Source organism: Bidens hawaiensis, unplaced genomic scaffold (assembly GCF_021521415.1).
Source record: "Bidens hawaiensis isolate Kalapana, Puna unplaced genomic scaffold, B.hawaiensis_p1.1 tig00026908_1, whole genome shotgun sequence".
NCBI lineage: Eukaryota > Viridiplantae > Streptophyta > Magnoliopsida > Asterales > Asteraceae > Bidens > Bidens hawaiensis.
Genome location: NW_027494345.1, coordinates 207,558 through 229,316, shown reverse-complemented (window position 1 = coordinate 229,316; position 21,759 = coordinate 207,558). Strand labels below are relative to the sequence as shown.

Sequence of the window (21,759 nt, the reverse complement as noted above, 5' to 3'; positions counted from 1 at the left end):
TCAAGCACCTCAACCAAGCCTCAGAGGGTGTAGTGGTCCAGGTGATCTAGGACTTGATTGAATTTTTTATTTTTTTATGCACACAATTATAAATTAAATACTTCATTACAACATAAATTGACGTTGCGACGTGATATTTGTTTTTTCCGTCACGAAACCTTGATTAGAACTTATCATGAATTTAAATTAAGATTTTTAATTGGCTATTGAAGTTTTTTAAGTATCTATGATTTTCTAGGTTAGAGACATTATGATGTATCGGAATTCATACCGAGGCACCATCATTAAAATCTCATTCAACACAACTTTTATTCAACACAACTTTAATCAATTATACCGAGGCACCATCATTAAAATCGCACTGAACACAACTTTTATTCAACACAGCTTTTAATCTACTACTCTACACGTAAGAGTGACATTGAACTTGACAAGAGTGCCTACCCTTTTAATCAAAATAGTAGTGCAAGTACATGTGGTCCAAATGTTTATAGGGACCATCAATGGTGTAATTATAGAAGGATGAAATTTGTAAAGATAAAAATTACTATATATAGAAGCGCGGATTTAAAGAGAGCATTTTTTGTATTATAATGAAATTTGTCAATTAAACAAAATTTCGCCGTCGCTGATGAGCTGGATATGAACAATCTTTTAGATATACATTATTTGATCAATACACAAACACCACCCTCGAGAAAACTTTAAAAGTGATTTAAATGGATTAAAAGTAAACCAAAGAAAGAACGTAATTGTTTTATATATAGATATTTAAACAGTCAAGTCATCAATCATATAAACCCTTAATCCTATCGCGTTAAAAGTTAGAAATATTTTTAAAGACATCGAACAACTTTAATTTGTTATTTTGAAAACTTGGAAAACATTATACAAGTTTTAATTTCTACACAAATTTAGATATTCATAAGGATTGTCATTTCATATATACTTAGGCTAAGGGTAATGGGGCTTGGTTGAGCCTTAAGTGATCCAATCAAAACCCGACACGTAGGTGATGACTTGGCCCTGGATCAAGCTCCTCAACCAAGCCTCAGAGGGTGTAGTGGTTCAGGTGACCCTCGGCTTGATCGAATTTTTTATTTTTTGTTATGCACACAATTATAAATTAAAATACTTCAATACAACATAAATTGACGTTGCGACGTGATATATGTTTTTTCCGTACACGAAACCTTGATTAGAACTTATCATGAATTTAAATTATGGTTTTTAATTGGCTATTGAAGTTTTTTAAGTATCTATGATTCTATGATTTTCTAGGTTAGAGACATTATGGTGTATCGGAATTCATACCGAGGCACCATCATTAAAATCGCATTCAATACAACTTTTATTCAACACAACTTTTAATCTATTCAACACAACTTTTAATCAATTATACCGAGGCACCATCATTAAAATCGCATTCAACACAACTTTTATTCAACACAGCTTTTAATCTACCGCACTACACGCAAGAGTGACATTGAACATGACAAGAGTGCCTAACCTTTTAATCAAAATAGTAGTGCAAGTACATGTGGTCCAACTGTTTCTAGGTACCATTAATGGTGTAATTGTAGAATGATGAAATTTGTAAAGATAAAAATTACTATATATAGAAGTGCGAATTTAAAGAGAGCATTTTTTGTATTATAATGAAATTTGTCAATTAAACATTAAAACTTATTAATCAAGTTTTAATTTCTACACAAATTTAGATATTCATAAGGATTGTCATTTCATATATACTTAGGCTAAGGGTAATGGGGCTTGGTTGAGCCTTAAGTGATCCAATCAAAACCCGACACGTAGGTGATGACATGGCCCTGGATCAAGCTCCTCAACCAAGCCTCAGAGGGTGTAGTGGTTCAGGTGACCCTCGGCTTGATCGAATTTTTTATTTTTTGTTATGCACACAATTATAAATTAAAATACTTCAATACAACATAAATTGACGTTGCGACGTGATATATGTTTTTTCCGTACACGAAACCTTGATTAGAACTTATCATGAATTTAAATTATGGTTTTTAATTGGCTATTGTAGTTTTTTAAGTATCTATGATTCTATGATTTTCTAGGTTAGAGACATTATGGTGTATCGGAATTCATACCGAGGCACCATCATTAAAATCGCATTCAATACAACTTTTATTCAACACAACTTTTAATCTATTCAACACAACTTTTAATCAATTATACCGAGGCACCATCATTAAAATCGCATTCAACACAACTTTTATTCAACACACCTTTTAATCTACCGCACTACACGCAAGAGTGACATTGAACATGACAAGAGTGCCTAACCTTTTAATCAAAATAGTAGTGCAAGTACATGTGGTCCAACTGTTTCTAGGTACCATCAATGGTGTAATTGTAGAATGATGAAATTTGTAAAGATAAAAATTACTATATATAGAAGCGCGAATTTAAAGAGAGCATTTTTTGTATTATAATGTAATTTGTCAAATAAACAAAATTTCGCCGTCGCTGATGAACTGGATTGAACAATCTTGTAGATATACATTATTTGATCAATACACAAACACCACCCTTGATAAAACTTTAAAATTGATTTAAATGGATTAAAAGTAAACGAAAGAAAGAACGTAATTGTTTTATATATAGATATTTAAAAAATCATGTCATCAATATATAAACCGTTAATCCTATCGCTTTAAAAGTTAGAAATATTTTTAAAGACATCAAACAACTTTAATTTGTTATTTCAAAAACTAGGAAAACATTATACACATAAAACTTATTAATCAAGTTTTAATTTCTACACAAATTTAGATATTCAAAAGGATTGTCATTTCATATATACTTAGGCTAAAGGTAATGGGGCTTGGTTGAGCCCCAAGTGATCCAATCAAAACCCGACACGTAGGCGATGGCATGGCCTTGGATCAAGCCCCTCAACCAAGCCTGAGAAGGTGTAGTGGTCCAGGTGATCCGAGCCTTGATTGAATTTTTTATTTTTTGTTATGCACACAATTATAAATTAAAATACTTCATTTCAACATAAATTGACTTTGCGACGTGATATTTGTTTTTCCATACACGAAGCCTTGATTAGAACTTATCATGAATTTAAATTAAGATTTTTAATTGGCTATTGAAGTTTTTTTAAGTATCTATGATTCTATGATTTTCTAGGTTAGAGACATTATGGTGTATCGGAATTCATACCGAGGCACCATCATTAAAATCGCATTCAATACAACTTTTATTCAACACAACTTTTAATCTATTCAACATAACTTTTAATCAATTATACCGAGGCACCATCATTAAAATCGCATTCAACACAACTTTTATTCAACACAGCTTTTAATCTACCGCACTACACGTAAGAGCGACATTGAACTTGACAAGAGTGCCTAACCTTTTAATCAAAATAGTAGTGCAAGTACATGTGGTCCAACTGTTTCTAGGGACCATCAATGGTGTAATTATAGAAGGATGAAATTTGTAAAGATAAAAATTACTATATATAAAAGCGCGAATTTAAAGAGAGCATTTTTTGTATTATAATGAAATTTGTCAATTAAACAAAATTTCGCCGTCGCCGATGAGCTAGATGTGAACAATCTTTTAGATATACATTATTTGATCAACACACAAACACCACCCTCGATAAAACTTTAAAAGTGATTTAAATGAATTAAAAGTAAACGAAAGAAAGAACGTAATTGTTGGTCTCTAGAAACCGAACTAACCGAATCATTATCAGATGTCAGAATTTGAATACTGTGATATCGATAGTTATGTGTAAAACCAACCAGCTTGAAACCGAACTGCCCCGAATATGAAAATAACACTAGGCACATTTCCACAGCCAAAAACATGAGACCACTCTACATAACCCAAAGCAAACATGACCTTAAATATGTTCTCAGTATATACACACTTTAGATTCTCAAACTCAAAAGACATGATCTTCCATAATCATTACTTTTTACCTTTGTTCTTTTTGCTCTTCTTTTTCTTCGCTTTCTTGCCTTTAGCATCCTGGGTGTTACCACCACCGGTTTGATTTTCTACCACCGTGCCGGTTCCCTTGACATTATTCTTCCCTTTATTGCTTTTTGCATCCTGAGTGTTACCGCCACCGGTTTGATTTTCTATCACTGCGCCGGTTCCCTTGACATTATCCTTCTCCTCACTCGTTTGACCAACCTCAGTTGTCTCCGACACCACCTTTTGCTCAATCTTTGACTCCTGACCCGTGACAGTATCGCTCAAGAAGCCATCTATTGTTGGCCTAACATTCTGCAGTTCTTCCACCAACCTTCGCACCATCTTCAGAAAATCTGAACGTTCCAAAATTGTTTGACTGAAAGATCAAAATAAACCCAAGAAAATCTTGTTATTATGTATGTAAACACATCAATCAACAATAAAAACTGCTTCATAGTTCACAAGAGTGTTAAGTCTAACCGTGTGCCAAATGCAGAAGAAAGCATCTCTAGATTAGTTTTTGCATCCATCGCTTCATGTACAACACGTTCATCTTTTCCAGTACAGAATCGTTTGTCCGCAAGAGCAGTAGCTAATATGTTTATATTCTTATCCAATTCTTTCTGAAACCAAAACATTAAACATACACCAATGATGATAAAAGTAAACTAACATAATTATTCATTACAACCACAATGATACAATATTACCTTTATCATAGGCGCAGCAGGTAAGGTGTTTAGTGTCACATCCCGCTTCTCATTTACAGCTTTAGATATATCTTCAAGAACTTTCCAATTAAATTGCAGTTTCACAGGATTCACATTCAGATTGTCATCCGGTGATGCATTTGAAGATGGTGCCTCAGGAATCACCACAGTTTCATCATCGTTTGAAGGTACAACTTTTCTTGGAAATAATACGCGCATTATCTCTTCTTTGGATTTCCTAAGGTCCACAAACAGAGCACAAGGAGCATGGATTCTTGGATTGGCATTGCCCGTGCACACGATTAGGAGAGAATCATTTATGCTCGTAAACGCCTCTGCAACCACTTCTGGATGCAAGTTCAAGTAACGGCCCTTTCTCCTACTTAGAAGACAAGTCATGAACTCCCTCGGAAGCAAATAAGCAACATTATTATTTCCCAACAGCAAATCAAGTAGTACTTGAGAACAGTCTGATACTTGCAGACAGATTAAAGCCAGCATCATAACCAGCTTCAAAGATAACAATCGATGGTAATTAGAGAAAGTAATACCAGAACTTTGAATCCATGATTTAGTATCACTTTTATTGTAGAGAATCTGTTGAATCAGTCCAACGATAAAGTTTGTTGCGTTTGAAACTATCTGTTGGGATGCCAAGTAGGTTGTGGTAGAGTGGACGTCTGTGAACCATCCAACAAAAGAAGACTTTGTGGTGTAAAAGATTCTAGAATAGAAAGATGTCATGAAATAAAGACTTTCCAAGAGATAAACAAAACTGTGAGGTGACATGTAACCGGCAGTTCTCCAATTGGCCCTAAACGTATCTTCCAAAGCACTAAGTAGTGCTTGAGAAATATAAACCTCTTTAAAGCCACCATTCATGAATATCTCAAAACATTGCTTCCATGCGGGATTCCATTGAATCCGTGTAGTTATATGCTCGTAAAGTGCTGCAGGTTTTCTAGAACCTAGACATATCATCATCACCCTCCCGATTGTCCGATAGGTGATGACACCACCCTTCATGTTAACATTTTGATGAATAATCTCCTCAAGCAAGTTATGAGACAGATTGGTGTCCCTTAACGAAATTAAATCACCAGAGACCGATCTTCTCCAGTCTAATGGAAACACGAGATCAAAATAATTTGAAGAAATCCCTAGGTACCTTTCCAGCTTCCTTGTATCTTTGGCGTTAACGTACTTGCAGTCTATGAGAAACTTGGAAACCTCAAACATGTGAAGAAGGGATGTGCTTTGATGAAATGCAGAACCGTTGACTGACTTATAAAGACCTTCAAGAACTTCAAGCACTTTAATACCCACAGAAACTAATTCACATTGCCAATAAGACCTTATAGAAAACACCAAATCTTTTACATTCATAGTAAGAAGCTTCCCGTCCCTTTGAAGACCCTTTTGACCCGCATTTCTTATCCAATCAGCCTGCTCGTTGACTAACATGTAAACGATATTGCCTTTTAGAAACTGCTTCCTCACCCCAAAATAATTTAAAAGAAATTCAACACAACCCTCGTGTTCATGTTCTTCTTTGTGGAAGCTTTCAAGACACTCAAATATATCCAGAACACTTTCCTTCCATGCATTCCAGTAAAAAACAAGTGTTCTAACAGACACTTGGTTCTGCCAAATCTTGTTCTCACAGTGCTTATTAACATCAACCGGTAATTCATCCTCCCAGTCATACTTCGAATAATTCAAACGAGTATGAGAATCCAAGATTTTTCTAATAATAAAGTTTTCTCCCCTTAAACTCTTGTTTATCTGGGAAACATGAAAATCTTTTTTGAGCTCGCGCAAGCTGCCATGCTGATCAGAGACTACTTTAAGCTCACTACAAACAAATTCATAGAAATCGTCTGATAACATTTTTGCAAGCGATTTTGCTTTGTCACAAAGCTCTTCCTTCTGAGCAAACTGCTTCAATGGCCAGCCTTTGTTGTTGTTTCCCCATAACGAGCTAAAAAACACATACCAAAGCAACAGAACCGCTGCATCTTTAAAACAACCAGCCTTGTCCAAAAGATCAGCTTCTTTCAAAACATCACCCCAAGACCTTGCCAGCTCAGCAGCATCAAGAAAATTGCCAGACTCTTCTTCCAAAACCAAAAGGTCGTCAAGGCAGCCTAATGACTTTAAGAACACGCGCTTGGACTCCATAGAACAGAAAGCACGAACAAACTTCATCATGGATTTAAGATCTTTATGCTCATGGAAATCGAGGGCACAGCTCTCCAGAAACTCTTGTTCAATCAGTTCTAACTCTTTGCTTTGAACAGTAGATAACTCTTTCCAGTGTTCTATGAACTGCAATCCTTTATCGAAAAGTTTCCCTTTTCTGCAAACTGATAAACACTTGGAGAACTCCTCTCCTTTTGCATAGGCTTCGGCTGCATCAATATAGCACCCTGCTAGAGTGAAACATTCAGCTGCTGCGTTCATCTTTCCACACTTAAGCTGCATTTTTCCTGCACAAAAAACAAGAGATCAAAATAAATGTGTCAAGATAGACGAGTCAGGTTGGTTGATTATGAACAAAAACACACAGTTATCACACCGGAAAAAATAACTATATCTTTGAATAACCAGTTCAACGTGTTTAATAAGACACCAGAGAGAATGCAAATGTGAGCACTAGTCACGCAATTGTTGAGTAAATCTTTAGACAGGCATTTATGGTTAAAATAGACGTTACCTGCTGTTTCATACTCCTCCAAATCACAAAAACAAGATGCAGCAAGCTCAAGTTTCCCAATAGATTCAAACATTTCCGCCGCTTGTCTAGCATAACCTGTAAAAGCTTCATGATTTGTACCCCGCATTTGATCAGCAGATGCTCTGAGACCAGAAGCCTTGGCTAAAGTCTCCCACTTTATATCACCAGCTCTTTCAAAACACATGGTTGCCATCACAAAATTATTCTCATAATAAAGCTGAAAACCATACGAGAATCACAAAAGCATGTTAAAAATGTAATAAAAATAAAATATCATAAAATAACTACAACAGTAATACATTTAAAAAATATTACCTTTTTGCCACGCTCCCTCCATTCTTGAGGGCTGCTTGCAACTCGCATTGCCTGCGCAACTGAATCATCCAGCTTTCTAATCTGAACGAGTCCCCTTCTTTTCCAGTATTCAAACATTGGCTTGGAGAGTTCCTCTTTATTTTCACATATCCATAGCCTTTGTCGTGTGCGGGTGATTGCCACATATAACTGTTTCAATTCAGAACATAAGACACTATGTCTTGACTCACTGAAACTAGGGAATGACTGAGCAAGTTTCTCATCGAGCCAGTCACGCTCCTTCATGTATTCATATATTACCCTCCACTGATCTTTCAGAGGAGACGTCCCAAAAAAGTTATAGAGTAACACATCCTATAAATCATGCAACACAAACATTAAAAATAAAAGTAAAGTAAAGTTACAAAAAAAATGATCGGTTAGTGAAAGAAAGAATAAGAAACTGACCTGAAACTCAAGGCCTTTACACTCCACAACAGTGAGAACAAGAGCCTGTTTTCCAATATAATCACATATCTCGGTTTTTGCTTCATCATCCCGTACCAAAATCACTTGTTCAGCACCAAAACCAACAATTTCTGCACCACTCCCACTGCCACCAAAGATTGTCACTATCGCGTTTTCATCATTACCAGACTCTAGCAAAACTGGTGCTTCCCCAGAAATCAGACTAGTCTCAGGCTCCAAAATATCAATCGAGTGACGAAAGTAACAGTACAAAATGTCAATGACACTTTGAGCCAAATCAAGAACGCCCGCGTGAGTTCGGAAGTTTTGTTTCAATTGAAAGATTTCAGATACAATGCCTTTCTCTTGTTTCCCAGCTCGTCGGGAGCTTAAAAACTCGGTATAAAACAAAGATCTAATATCTTGAAACCTAAAGTCAATGCCTCTTGCAATGGTTTGTGCAGTATCACCAGCAAAAATAAAACCCTCGTCAACATTTTGGCAAATATATTTAAAAAGAGAGATTTGCCTCATGCTAAGATCTTGAACTTCATCAATGTAAACAAAATCCATCTGATCACCTTCGTACCTTGAATTTTTTAACCGATGATGAAGGTCAATGACTAGATCGCCCAAATCAAATTCCCCACGTTCCGTTTTCATAGTTTCATAGGCTTGAAAAAGAGAGTAGACGTTCTCTCTTTTCTTTTTGGTTACTTTGGAACCACGTGTTTCAGCCAATAAAGAGTATCCCTCTAAACTTAGTTTACCATCACTGCATTCTCCTGCTTGCAGGCCCCCTTTTATATGAGAAATTATTTCTGTAAATACTCGAGAAGGGTCAAGTTTCTTTTTATGATTTAGATTAAAGTGAGGCCAGTAAAATGAACAAAACCTATCGAACGTAACCTCCTTCTGTCTTATGAATTTTTGCAATGCAACAGATCCTAAACTTATAAAGTTAGATTGAGGACTCTCTCTTGCCTCGATAAATCTTTCAAAAAATGAACTCCCCAGTGTGCCATCCAACATCAGTAGAAACTTCTGGAAAGTCAACACCAGAGGATACTTCTTCACGGGAATGTCAACAAATTTGTTCGGGAAATCACTAAATTCCAATGTAGAATCTGCATCCTCAAGATTAATCTCAGCTGGTGAACTTCCATGACTCGAAATACTGTCATATACATCAATTCTTGATGTCAGAAAACTACCAATGCAAAATAATAATAATAATAAATTAACAGACAGGTATTTATTCACCTTGTAAGTTGAGAAACATGCTGCTTTACAGCATAACACAACTTTGGGCTGACTGTCACAAAAAGCTGACGAAGAACACTCGGTTTTCTACTTTCCGAGTCATTAGCAACTTCACCATCCCTAACTCGACTGTTTTCTGCTTCATTAATCCCTTCAGAAGCAATGCGAAAATTTTGATCATTTTGGAACAACTTCATAGTCAAAATTGTGGTTTTACCGGTTCCCGATCGCCCAATTATGAAAGAACTTTTGTCAAAAAGAATTATATCCATTTGCTCATCGGTTACTTGCATTGGTAAGTCAAGTTCTTTACCAGAAAGCAAATGGGTCACCACCCCACGTGACAACGAGTAGAACTTCATCAGCAGTAAGCTTTCACTCACTTTGGAGTTTTCAACATAAATTCTTCCATCACCAGCACTCGCACCCGCTTCACTATCACCTTCACAGTTGGCTAAAGAATTAAATCTGATTAATTCTTGTGAAGCCGACCAACTCCTAGGAACTTCAAAATTCCTGAACACGAAAAAATTGAAAATTAGCATGTATAACCGCTATTTAGTAATTAGTAGACATCATATTAGCATTACCCTTCCAAACATTTTGCTGTGCAACGATTAATATAATCATCTGTATAAGCGGAAAATATGCTCTCAAGTCGTTTTGTGAGTTTAGGAATTTCCTCCAAGGGTAATATATCCCAAACCTTTAAAACTTGGGTGTATTTGACTTCTTTGATTATGTCAACTGAACAGATAATGTACAAACCTTCAACTTTAAACTTTTTCAAAATTTGTGAAGATTTTTCGCAACACATGTCTACACTTGTGTTTTTAGGACGCCAACCACCGGAAAGTTTCAGTAAAAGATTTAAAACCACCTTCTTTAATCGAGCAAATGTCAGTTTTCCAAACGACTTTCTGAAATCATCACTAAAGAGAACCTGATTGGATAAAAGTAACAAGATAGATAAACAAAAGCACAAAATATACCACATAATGAGATACGTTTATGTTGGAAAAAAAAGCATATAGGTACAATACCTTCCATTTAGAATGTTTAAAAAGAATGCTATTGCCATTAACCAGATCATCAAGTTGGTCTAGTTCTTTCTTTGCAGCTATGATTGTAGACTGCAAACATTCATCAGCATCAGCATCAAACAAACAATGGCGAGTCTTTGCGTCATAAATTAACGCGCTCCATTCACATTCACTATTAGTGAGGGTTCTTTCATTGCCCAATATCCAAAGACAGTGTCTAGAAAAATGAAAGACAAAACATTAACAAAGTCAAACATACTGAGGTTCAAGACAAGTTTTATCATAACTACAAGAGGAATATTATTCTAAATAACTGAATAAAACAATCTGATAAGCTATCATACCGTGCTCTAGTCAAGGCTACGTTAGTCCTTTGAGGACTAGATAAAAAGCCAACATTCCCATGGTTATTAGATCTTACTGTTGATAAGATAATAATATCTTCTTCACCACCTTGAAAACCATCAATGGTTTTCACCTTTACTGAGAATCCATCAAGTTTCTCATACTTTTTAGCAAGCTTTTCTTGAATGGAAACAACTTGTGCAGCATAAGGAGACACAACACCGATAGTAAATTTCTTCTTTGACTCCTGCCATGCTATAACACCAAAAAAAAAGATGAAACTTAAACAAAATTTCACAGCTACTTATGTTTTAGTGTTACAACATTATTCTACTTTGTCTTCTCTAGAATTATAAGTATACATAAATCGAGCCCGCAACAAAATTATGAAGAAACAAAATGTTGGTGTAAATGATAAAATATAAAGAACTCGCATACCTTTGTAAAGATTTTGTACAATCTTAATCACTATAGCCACCTCAACCATGTTTCTCCGGCTTCTTTCTTCGTCATCTTTTTCTTCCCTTCCACCAACAACATTTATAAACGAATATGAACCAAACATTGGTCCAGAAAGATATTGTTTCTCATAGCTTTTACATTTCACATTTTCAGCATCCAGAATATTATTTTGATAGAATTTCCAATTTGGGAAATAACTTATAGAAGGATGCATCCTGTACTGCACATCAAGTAAGTGCTTAGAATGTCCCAAAGAACTCAGTCTGCCAAACAGGCTTCTTCCAAAATCAGATTCAGCACATAACTGTCAACAAACAAAAAAATTGTTTTGTCAAATATATGTATCAATATCGGTTTCTGGTTTCTTTAACTTAGTAACCATAAAACAGAGGAAGTATAGACTTACATTGCTGAAAACCATTGCAGGTAACTGGCATTCATCTCCAATAAGAATCGCATGTTTAATTCCCGGCAGCTGAAGAGGAATAGTGGATTCAGCCTCTTTTAACTGAGCAGCTTCATCTATCACCAAAATCTCCAAAGGCTTCATTTGAACCATATGCAACTTGTAGGAAGTAGAAGTTGTGCAGAACAAAAGAGAAGCATTTTGATAGCAAAAGTCCATTATCACAAAACTGTTCAAAACACTTGGAAGACGGAGTCCTCCAAGAGATATATTCAAAGCTTTCAGAACAGACAAAGTCTTGGTTCTAGCAGAATTTAATGATGACATGTCACTCGACTCATCAAAATCATTTAGCAATGATTGAGAAGTTAAAAATTGCTCAAGCTCTTCAGAAACCAATTTCTCTTGAAACAATAGTGACCTAAACAAACTTAAATCATCCAAAAGAGAAACCATCATTTGGAAATTGTGTTCCTTCATGAAACTTTTTGGAATATGAGTCAAGAACAGTAAAATGCATCTCCTGAGTGGAATTAGACACGAAATGAAACGATCACGAACAAACTCAATGAACGATTTTACTACCAACTCAGTAGTTTCAGTTTCTTTTTCATTTTCATTTTCATCTTCATTTTTAGCTGCAAGTTGTTTTTCATTGTCCACAAAAACATGATATTCAGAAACAGAATCTTCAAGTAAATCAACCATAGACTTTATGCATAGCCTCCAACCCGTGAATGACCCGAGGCACTCTGTAAGCCTCTTAACCCGATTTTCCAGATAAATTTCTTCAACTTCTGAACCAACTTTCAACCTCTGTTTGTTCCCAAACAAAAGCACGTCTCCGATACAATAAAAGGAATCTCCACTCGCAGTTGTAATTTTGGACCATTCCTTAACCAGACTAAGCACACGCGAAGCTACTTGTACTATAGCCACATTTGTTGGAGCACAAGTAACTGTCCTATGATTCATTTGCAGAAGAATAAACAGCAACACGCTGACAGTTGTCGTCTTCCCGGTTCCAGGTGGTCCCCATATCTGCTCCACAAAGGAACCGTGGCTACATTCTGTTTTACAAAGAGCTGCCTTAATTGCCCCTGCTTGTGATTCGTTCAACCGATCTAAAACATGTGAATCAAACTTTTGAGAAAAATCGCTATCAACAGAGCAAATATCGCAGCCCTCTTTAACCTGTAACCAACACATTCACAATTAACAACAAAGTTACCAACAAAAAATAAATATTATTAGAGTTATCTTAACAAAAATCTTACCATAGAATCGTTGTAAAGAATCTCTCTGATGATATTCATATTTCGGTGCATGTGCAACGAATTCCAGATTCTTTTGTTGGTGGTAATATTGGTCAAGAAAACAACAAACATCCCCTCTTGGAATTCAATATCTTTCGAAGCTTTAACTTTAAAACGTATTGATGTATTATCATCATCAATATCATCATCTTGACTGATTTGAGTAACTAATGAAAAAGCCCATGTTCTTCCCACACGCTCCAAATCTTCAACAGATTCGGGTTTTCCATCTGCTAAAATAAGCAGATCACCTGGTAATGTCCGGTAAGGCTCTTTACCACGTTCGCTAACTTTGTTTCTCCATTTTCCCACAGTAACATCATGCAGTGTTTCCCCGTGACGTTTGGTTTCGGTTAAAGAGATTATTTCAGCGTATGGAGCTCTATACATGACCTCCATAGATGAAGCCAACTCAGCACGCGTTTCCTCTAACAAAGGATAAACAAAAGAGCCAACATAGTGGTGTTCTGATTGGAAAGTAAGTGGTATGTCCTCCACCTATATCAGGTTACAAGAATGATTCATGTTATCGATATATGATCCAAAAAACAATAGTTAAGCTTCATAAATCATTATCATGATCTATGAACACTTGAAACTAGGGATGACAATCAACCCCAAACCCATAACCGGGCATGGGATTTCGTGATATGCACGTTTACCCGGCCCAATTACCCGATAACATATACCTATTTACCCAAATATTTACCCGATTATATTCCTAATTCCTACCAATCTTGTTTATCTTTACTCCTTACTATATATATGATATACAGTGTATGAAGATAGTCAGATGAGAACCAAAAACATTGTTAAGAGCCTCAAGAACCGCATAATACACTTAAGGGTGTGTATGGTTCGGTTATTAGCCTCAAACAAATTAACCAATTGGTTTTCGGTTAATTTTGGTTCATACCAAAATCAAATTTGGGCTAAAAATTTACTTAGAAATGCATGCATAACTACAAAAATGAAGATATAAATACATAATACTGGTATATAAATGCATAAAATGGTAGTATAGAACATGAAAAACATGAAATGAAGGTATAAAAGCTATAAATATATGAAAATATTAATGGTTCGGTTCGGTCAATTTTCGGTTAACCGTGGGTACAAAAAATAATCGATAACCACTTTTCTAGTTAACTTTGATTCGGTTTCGTCGGTTTTCAGTTAAGTTCGATTATTGCTCACCCCTAAAAACACTTGTAATTGGTGCTTTAATTGTGGTACATAAGACGGTTATGTAACCGCCACGCTTTCTCTCTCCCGCTACCTTGACTATCTCTAATGCACTGTGTACAGGTGCATTATGCAGCAGTTCTCAACATTTTTTTTTATTCTGAAAAGAATGCATCCCATATATAATATACTAATGAAAAAGAGATAAACCTGATGTTTATACAAGTCGTGATTCAAGATATCAGCAAGAGACCATGAAAAGAGCATATGGTCAAACCCATGATTATGATGCTGAGGGGATATCAATCCCTGTATCAAAAATGAAACTTTAATAAACTTATATAAAAATCAATATTATTAATTGAATACAGTAAAAGCATAATAGATAACAGACCTGGTTTTGATAATGATAAAAGTCGTCGTAGTCTTCTTCTTCCATCATCGCCTGTATCAAATGAAACGAAATGCAGGTAAGTTAACAAAGCTTACTTATTATTATTATTATTATTTAAAAAGGTAAATAAATGAAAAGGGTGTTACTTACTTTCGAAGGAATTGATGCTGAAGCAGTGGTAGCAGTAATGCTTTGGAACGATTGAATAATCTTTTTCAACATCTTTCTTTCTCCGTACAAATAATCAACAGAAGAAGAATGCGTTGGAAAGGAGGATCATTTATTTGATTTTCGAAAAACTACTGAGTGAGTCAATTTGGAGTCTACTCAACTTCTTCTTTCATTTCTTTGTGCTTTTGATCATCCACTGGCGTACGTACGCCCATTTGTATTCTTTTCTTTTCTTTTCTTTTCTTTTGTTGTCAATTCATTTTCTTAATTATTAAACCGCCAAAAATATGTGTATCCCGGTATGAAACACGAAATTTTGGTACGATAAGTTTTATGCTCATTTTGATTTTTGAACGTGTGTGTGCTAGTTGAAGTTATCCTTTGAGTTTATTTAGTAATATTGTTTCATGCAAAGCTGGCTAGATATTTTTTATTGCACATTTGTTAAAGCTTCTATTGAAGCTACATGAGTCTGTTGTAACTCAGACGAACGAGAATAAAATATAAAATAACTGATCGAAGTGCTAAAGCATTGAATAAAATATAAACCAGTTATGATCCATGACCCATAAGTCTTTATCAAACTTTGAAAAATAAATTATTTTTTTATACAGGTTTCAAACCTAAGACCTTATGTTTCAAACCAAATATGCTTACCAACTCAACTAAGGGGTTGTTTGTTTACATCTGAATGGAACCATTAAGATGTAAACATCTAATTCATTCAGAATTCAGACTGTTTAATTCCAAACGAAAAAACATCTGAATGGTTAAAATTAGGTATGAATCATTCAGACTTATTGTTGTTGCTGAATAGGACAGAGGTTTATTCAGATCTGACTCATTCATATCTGAATGAACCAAACAGCCCCTAAAATGGTAATTGTGTTGATTTCTTACCTTAGCATATACAAATGTGATTTCTATTCAAGTATAAAACCAAACTTATATTTGACTGTTAACATTTCCATAATTCACATTATATTCTCATATCTTTTTAAAACAACCATTTAAGATTGTTCGTCGTTTCTCTTTTTATTATTTTAAAATATTTTTATTTATTTTTCTTTTATAACAATACCTTAGTTTTTGTAAATTTGGTTTTTAAATTTGTGACAACATTTTGTTATAAATATCATTCTTATATGCACAATATTTAATAAAACAATATCGGTATGAATGTTTTATTTTAAATAAATTAAATACCAAGATTTGGTTTAACTTAAAATTATAGTGCATAGTATATCAAATGCTTAAAACTATTCTGCCCACGCTTTAACTTGATCAAGTGTTTGGCGGGGGAGCCTCGTTTGTTGTTTCTCCAACTGGGTATCAATGAATCCCAGGGGAGGATTGTTTACTGCACTTGCCCCGGCTTGGGTAACCGGGGTAGTGTTCGTAAAAATTGTGTACTCGCCGGTGTTCCCCCCAGTAGCTGGGGTTTTAATTACCGGGGTTTCTTGGTCACTCGCTGGCCTTGGCACCGGAGTAACCTTAACCATCTTTCCAGAAGTTTTGAAAAAACTGAAAAAGAATTAGTTCCAGCTTTTATGCACGGATGGCGCCAATAAAGAAACACTAAGTGACCCGGCAGATTACGGATAATCTGGGGGTCAAGTAGATGTTTCCCACGAGGGTTAGGTCCTACAAAGATGGTTATTCTTCCGATGACCTGCAAAACAGACACCGTGAGCTCGTCACTGAGAAGGGGGGGTACCTCATTGTGACCACCCTCCGGCGTGAGAATCAGACTAGATTGCTCTGAATATAAGTGTATATTAAGAGAAATAGCTAGAGCAGATAAGACATGTGATGGTATAAGATAAGATATTGATACCGTTCCAAGGTGTTGGAGTATTTATAGCCGAAGGTAGGTTTCCAATCAGGTACAGCCAGCTGTATAATATTCCTTTTCTACCAACTGTGGGCTACGCACGTGCCATGCTGGTGGTTGGTGGGTAGGCAGCGGCTGATAGTGACATGGCCGGCTGTGTACTATTCCTTTTCCACCAACTGCAGGCTATATACGTGCCACGATGAGGGTTGGTGAGTAGGCAGCGGCTAATAGTGACATTAAGTACTAGAGCGTGCTGCTCGTCGTACTGTTGTCAGTGAGCTGTCACCCTGTGATTGGTTCATGGGCTGCTTTGGTCAGATCTTGTGTATTTTGTCCATACCTTGGCAGGTATAGTACAAAAGATCCTCCAGAAGCGTACAGACTGGCTCATTTGGGCGGGAGTATTCCCGGCTTGCTCATTCATTCTTCAGGTGACATTACTGAATTATTGAGAGTTAGTGCCTTGTGCGTGTAGCCTTGCTATTAGTGCGGGTAGCCTTCCCTGATGGCTTGTATCCGCAGCTGCGGGAACAGGCGGGGTACTTCACCATTGGGAGGCTTTTCCTGCGGGAACAGCTGGCGTACTGCGCGTAAGGTCTTCATCTCTCTGAGCATGGTGGGTCCTGCGGAACCAGTTGGTCTTTGCGCAGACGTCCCTCTTCAAGGTGAGTCTTGCGGGTCCAACTGGGCTCTGCTGGGACCTACCTCTTCATATGATTTATTGCTTTTTTCATGATTCCAAAATTGGTCATGGTGGGGATTGTGTGGGTCATTTAAACTGTTCTTTATGTTAATGTGACCTTGTTTTGGACTTTTGGGTATGAGCTTTCTAATATTTATTTATTTTTTTAATTTACATTTTTTTATTGTATGAAAGTTAATAATATACTTATGGTTTGATAATAAATTGTTTTATAAATAAATGAGATGTTGTAACCCGGTTTAAAAGCTATATGGTTTTGATGAGACCCAAGACCCGTTTATTTTTTTTACTATGAAATTGTATATGTATATGTATATGTATATGTATATGTATATGTATATGTAATATGCTTTATTGCCATTTAACTTCGAGTCCGAACCTAACTTACTTGATGCAAGTTGTTTCAACTCGTCTTATAATTTTACATTCGTAGAAACTCGTCAAAAATGAAACTGTAGAACCAACAACAAAAGTCTAAGAATGTGGCATACAAAAACAATAACAGGAAGAAAAAGAATTTTACATTCGCTTCAACGACTCTACAGGCGACACGTTCAATGAACAAACTATGTAATTGATAACATTTGATGCCCATATCGATAGGAAAAGTTATGTTGGTTGCGGGTTATCAACAGGCCGTGGATCCTTCTAGTTATGGCTTGTAAAACATTTTGTATCGACAATATAGGATTTATACATAATGTATAAAATTCAATTCTAATAATCCTTTTGGCGCCTGCGAAAGCCATCAATTCTTGCCTAGTTGGTTGGTGAACACATGTTGAATATCATCGTCTGAATCCATCGAATGGGGGACCATAATCAACAAGTACCTCATGGAGAAATTTGGAACGGACTGATCATCATCTTCCAAATACCCTATACCTTCGTCAAAATTTAGCATATAACTCGTTGGATCATATTGGAATTTACCGTGCCTAAAACGTTGCATGCTAAATTGATGGATAAACGTTTTCAATTTGGGAATGGGCGACCACTCCTTTAACGGTGATAATCCCTTAGACCATCACCGGCATGGCATCCGGAAATAACACCCTCTTTGGGAGGGCAATTCTTCATTGACGTTGGAATAGATTGTTATTGATGCCATTAATGTAGAAATGATGGTTTGGATAATTTAAAAGGAAAAATGGCTTGAATTTGGAACAGAGAACGCATAATTGTGTGGTTAATAAAATACAATCAGATTTATAAGTTTAGAACTAATTTTTTATCTTAATATGAGGGGGGGGGTAGACGTTCTCGTGTAATAATAATATAAAATGATTTATACCGGTCATATCGGCTCAAGAGGTCCTATCAGCCGTATCGGCTCAAGAGGTCTTACTAGCCTTATTGGTTATGTGAATAGGAGAAGAGACAGGTCATAAACTTGTAAGCTTGCAATGCATACATAAATAACACGAAGATAACTTTAATATCATACAAACCAAACCACTAAATAAGTAAATGGGAATCCACATTTGTGGAACACAATTGGTAATTTGGTATGGTGGAATTGAATAGGTAGCCCAGCCCACTATCAAATAATCCTTCCACAAACAAACGAATTGGGCTCAAAGCAATAATGAATGGTGGTAATCTCAATTCTCTAGACGCGTTTAGATCAAGTATTGTATGGTGGACATCACCCATCGGCTAAAAGGGGCAGGGTTTCCAAAATAGTTAAGATGGCTAACTTGCTAGTAGGGGTGTCCAAGATACCCGAACTTGATTAATCCGACCCGACTCGAACCCAAATAAGCAAATCCGGGTCGGGTTAAATCGGGTCAAAAAGTATTAATCGGGTTATTCGGGTCAACCCGAATAACCCGAATTGTTAATAGGGTCGGGTTTCGGGTTCATTTTTGGGAAAAAGTCGGGTTTCGGGTTAGCCCGAATAACTCGATTAGTGGCGATACTTAACTTTATATACAATGATTAAAAGGTGAAATAAGCACTATAAAGACAATAATGTTTCATTTATGTTGTGTTCATTTAAATAAACGAACGAGCATGAACACATATTCACTCGTTCATCTATGTTTGTGAATGTTTGTTTATGATCGTTCATTTAAGTTTGTTTACGTTCGTTCATGTTCGTTTGCATATTAATAAAAAATTATTAAATATTATTTGCATTTAGTAATTATATCACCCTAATATGTTTTATAGTTGTTTGTTTGTGTTTATTTAAATGCGTTCATTTATGTTTGTTAATGTATGTCTGTGTTTGTTAATGTATGTACATATATGTTCCTTCATGTTCGTTTATCTTCGTTTGATTATGTTCATTTATGTTCGTAAATTCTTCGTTTAGATTTTAAATGAATGATCATGAACACAAATATTTGTTTGATTAAGTGTTTGTGTTCGTTAAAAGTTAAATGAAAGAATACGGACGCCTTTGTTCATGTTCGTTCGGTTCATTTACAGGTTTATATTGGAAATTATAAGATAATTGCTTGTAAAAGAAATTGAAAATTAAGTGGAATGAGAAATTTTGCAACCTACAAGTTACAAACACATAAAACAACTTAAAATTATAAAGTAACATGGTTAACCCGATTAACCCAACCCGACAAACCCGAAACCCGAATAACCCAAACCCGAGTAACCCAAACCTTAATAGGGTCGGGTTGCGGGTTAGATATTATTTAAGGAAAACCCGACTAACCCGACCCGATTAACCCGAAAGCCGATCGGGTTGACCCGATTAACACCCCTACTTGCTAGCTAAAGCCCTTCCAATACACATGATTTATGGATTAATTAGTTAATGTCCCACTGTCTATGTGATTGTAACATGACGATACTTTTTTTTAGTTAACTAGCCACATTCAACTACACTTGATCTTAAGGCACGAGCTTAAAGGAGCTGAACATGAATGATTTATTCATTTTTATCAAAAAGCTAAAAATACCTATATGCTAAAACTAAGTTTTAGGCGTAAACCTCTTTCATAGATTACAGATGTAACATCTGCCCCGATCCGACCCGACCCAGGTACCCATTTCTCTGACCCGATCTCTTTCTTTTATGATTTAATATTTATTTATACTTATATTTTACTTTTAATAATAATATATATATATTTTACTTTCCCGCCTCTTCCTCTCTTTCTTTTCGCCGTCCCATCCCTCTTCTCTCTTTCCGCCTTCTGTTCCCTCTTGTCGCTGTCCCGCCCTTAAGCCTTGTTTCCCTCTTTTTTCTTCTAACTCTTTGCTTGTCCTTTGTTCCTTCCCGCCTAAGGTTGTCTGCGCAGCTCCACGCGCCAGACTCCTTACAAGGAAGCCTGCGTGAAGACCATCTGTTCCAGCGATACGCGAGACGAACTCTTCTCGCAGCGCGCTAAGAATTGTAATTCTTCTCGCAGCGCGCGAAGAACGGTAGTTCTTCCCGCGACGCGCTAAGGATTTGTAGTTCTTCTCGCAGCGCGCGAAGAACGGTAGTTCTTCCCGCGACGCGCTAAGGATTTGTAGTTCTTCTCGCAGCGCGCTAAGAACGGTAGTTCTTCTCGCAGCGCGCTAAGAACGGTAGTTCTTCCCGCGACGCGCTAAGAATGGTAATCCTTCCCGCGACGCGCTAAGAATGGTAGTTCTTCCCGCGGCGCGCTAAGGTTTGTTCTGTCAGCCTTCTCCCTCGCGCGTGCGCTCAAGCCTTCTCGCGCTAAACCCTTTGAGTTTTCTTCTGTTGAATCTAGCCGTTTGCTTTTGTGATGTCTTATCTTTTGAGCTGTTGACCTAATCTGCTTTATGTCTGAAAAGTTACTTTCGGCGCAGCATGCGCACCAACCCCATTGGTTGGCAGAAAAAGTGACTGACATTATCTTTTGAGATCTGCTTTTTCCTTGCTTGACCGGTACCTTTTTCTGATCCGCCCATGCTTTTTACTGTTCCCTGTCAGCCTTTTTCTCTTTTTCCCTGCTGCCATATCTTTTGATATCTTTTGTTTTTGGAATCTTTTGCTTTTTGAGATCTTTTTCCCCTTTTCTAGGGATTGTGTTCCCTAGGGTTTCTCTATAAATAATAATAATATTTTCCTAACACTACACACACAAAACACTTAATCTCTCCTGTTCTCTCTTGCTCCTTGCTCTCTCTGCCGCCTCCTCTCTGCCTCCGTCTTCCTCCCTGTTCTGCCCTGCTTTTCCGGTATATATATTATATATAATAATTTACTTATTAATTATGCTAACTTATAATCAAGACTTAAAACAGATCATTAAAACAATAATCTTATTTTTAGGTTAACTTGTGCTTGTTTAAAGTTGGTTCTTGCCTTATCTTACACCGCATCGTTTATCAAGTGAGTAATCTCGTATCTAATCCCTTTTTATTTTTAATGTTTTGGGATGTTCATGTGTTCGTACAAACTCGAGTCTTAAACTTGTTTATGAACTTTAGTCGCGCAGTATCCCATGTGTTGAGGACGTCTACTTGGCTGTTTATTTGT

At 36.3% G+C, this 21,759-nt stretch overlaps 2 protein-coding genes across 2 annotated transcripts; both read right to left on the bottom strand.

Annotated features, from left to right (window-relative positions):
• Window positions 1-3,858: 3,858 nt before the first annotated feature.
• LOC143574414 (uncharacterized) lies at window positions 3,859-6,214 on the bottom strand. Its single transcript, XM_077059042.1, has 3 exons — window positions 4,680-6,214; window positions 4,450-4,592; window positions 3,859-4,345 (listed from the first exon to the last, which is right to left on the bottom strand). The coding sequence occupies exons 1-3, from the start codon at window positions 6,141-6,143 to the stop codon at window positions 3,961-3,963; spliced, it is 1,992 nt and encodes a 663-aa protein (XP_076915157.1). The 5' UTR covers window positions 6,144-6,214; the 3' UTR covers window positions 3,859-3,960.
• On the bottom strand, window positions 6,161-14,814 carry LOC143574425 (uncharacterized). Its single transcript, XM_077059049.1, has 15 exons — window positions 14,743-14,814; window positions 14,593-14,643; window positions 14,409-14,507; window positions 12,975-13,511; window positions 11,698-12,891; window positions 11,268-11,595; window positions 10,829-11,084; window positions 10,485-10,701; window positions 10,032-10,384; window positions 9,442-9,957; window positions 8,179-9,355; window positions 7,732-8,085; window positions 7,396-7,633; window positions 6,212-7,168; window positions 6,161-6,174 (listed from the first exon to the last, which is right to left on the bottom strand). Exons 1-15 carry the CDS (start codon window positions 14,812-14,814, stop codon window positions 6,161-6,163), a joined length of 6,363 nt encoding a protein of 2,120 aa, XP_076915164.1.
• Between the last annotated feature and the right edge of the window lie 6,945 nt (window positions 14,815-21,759).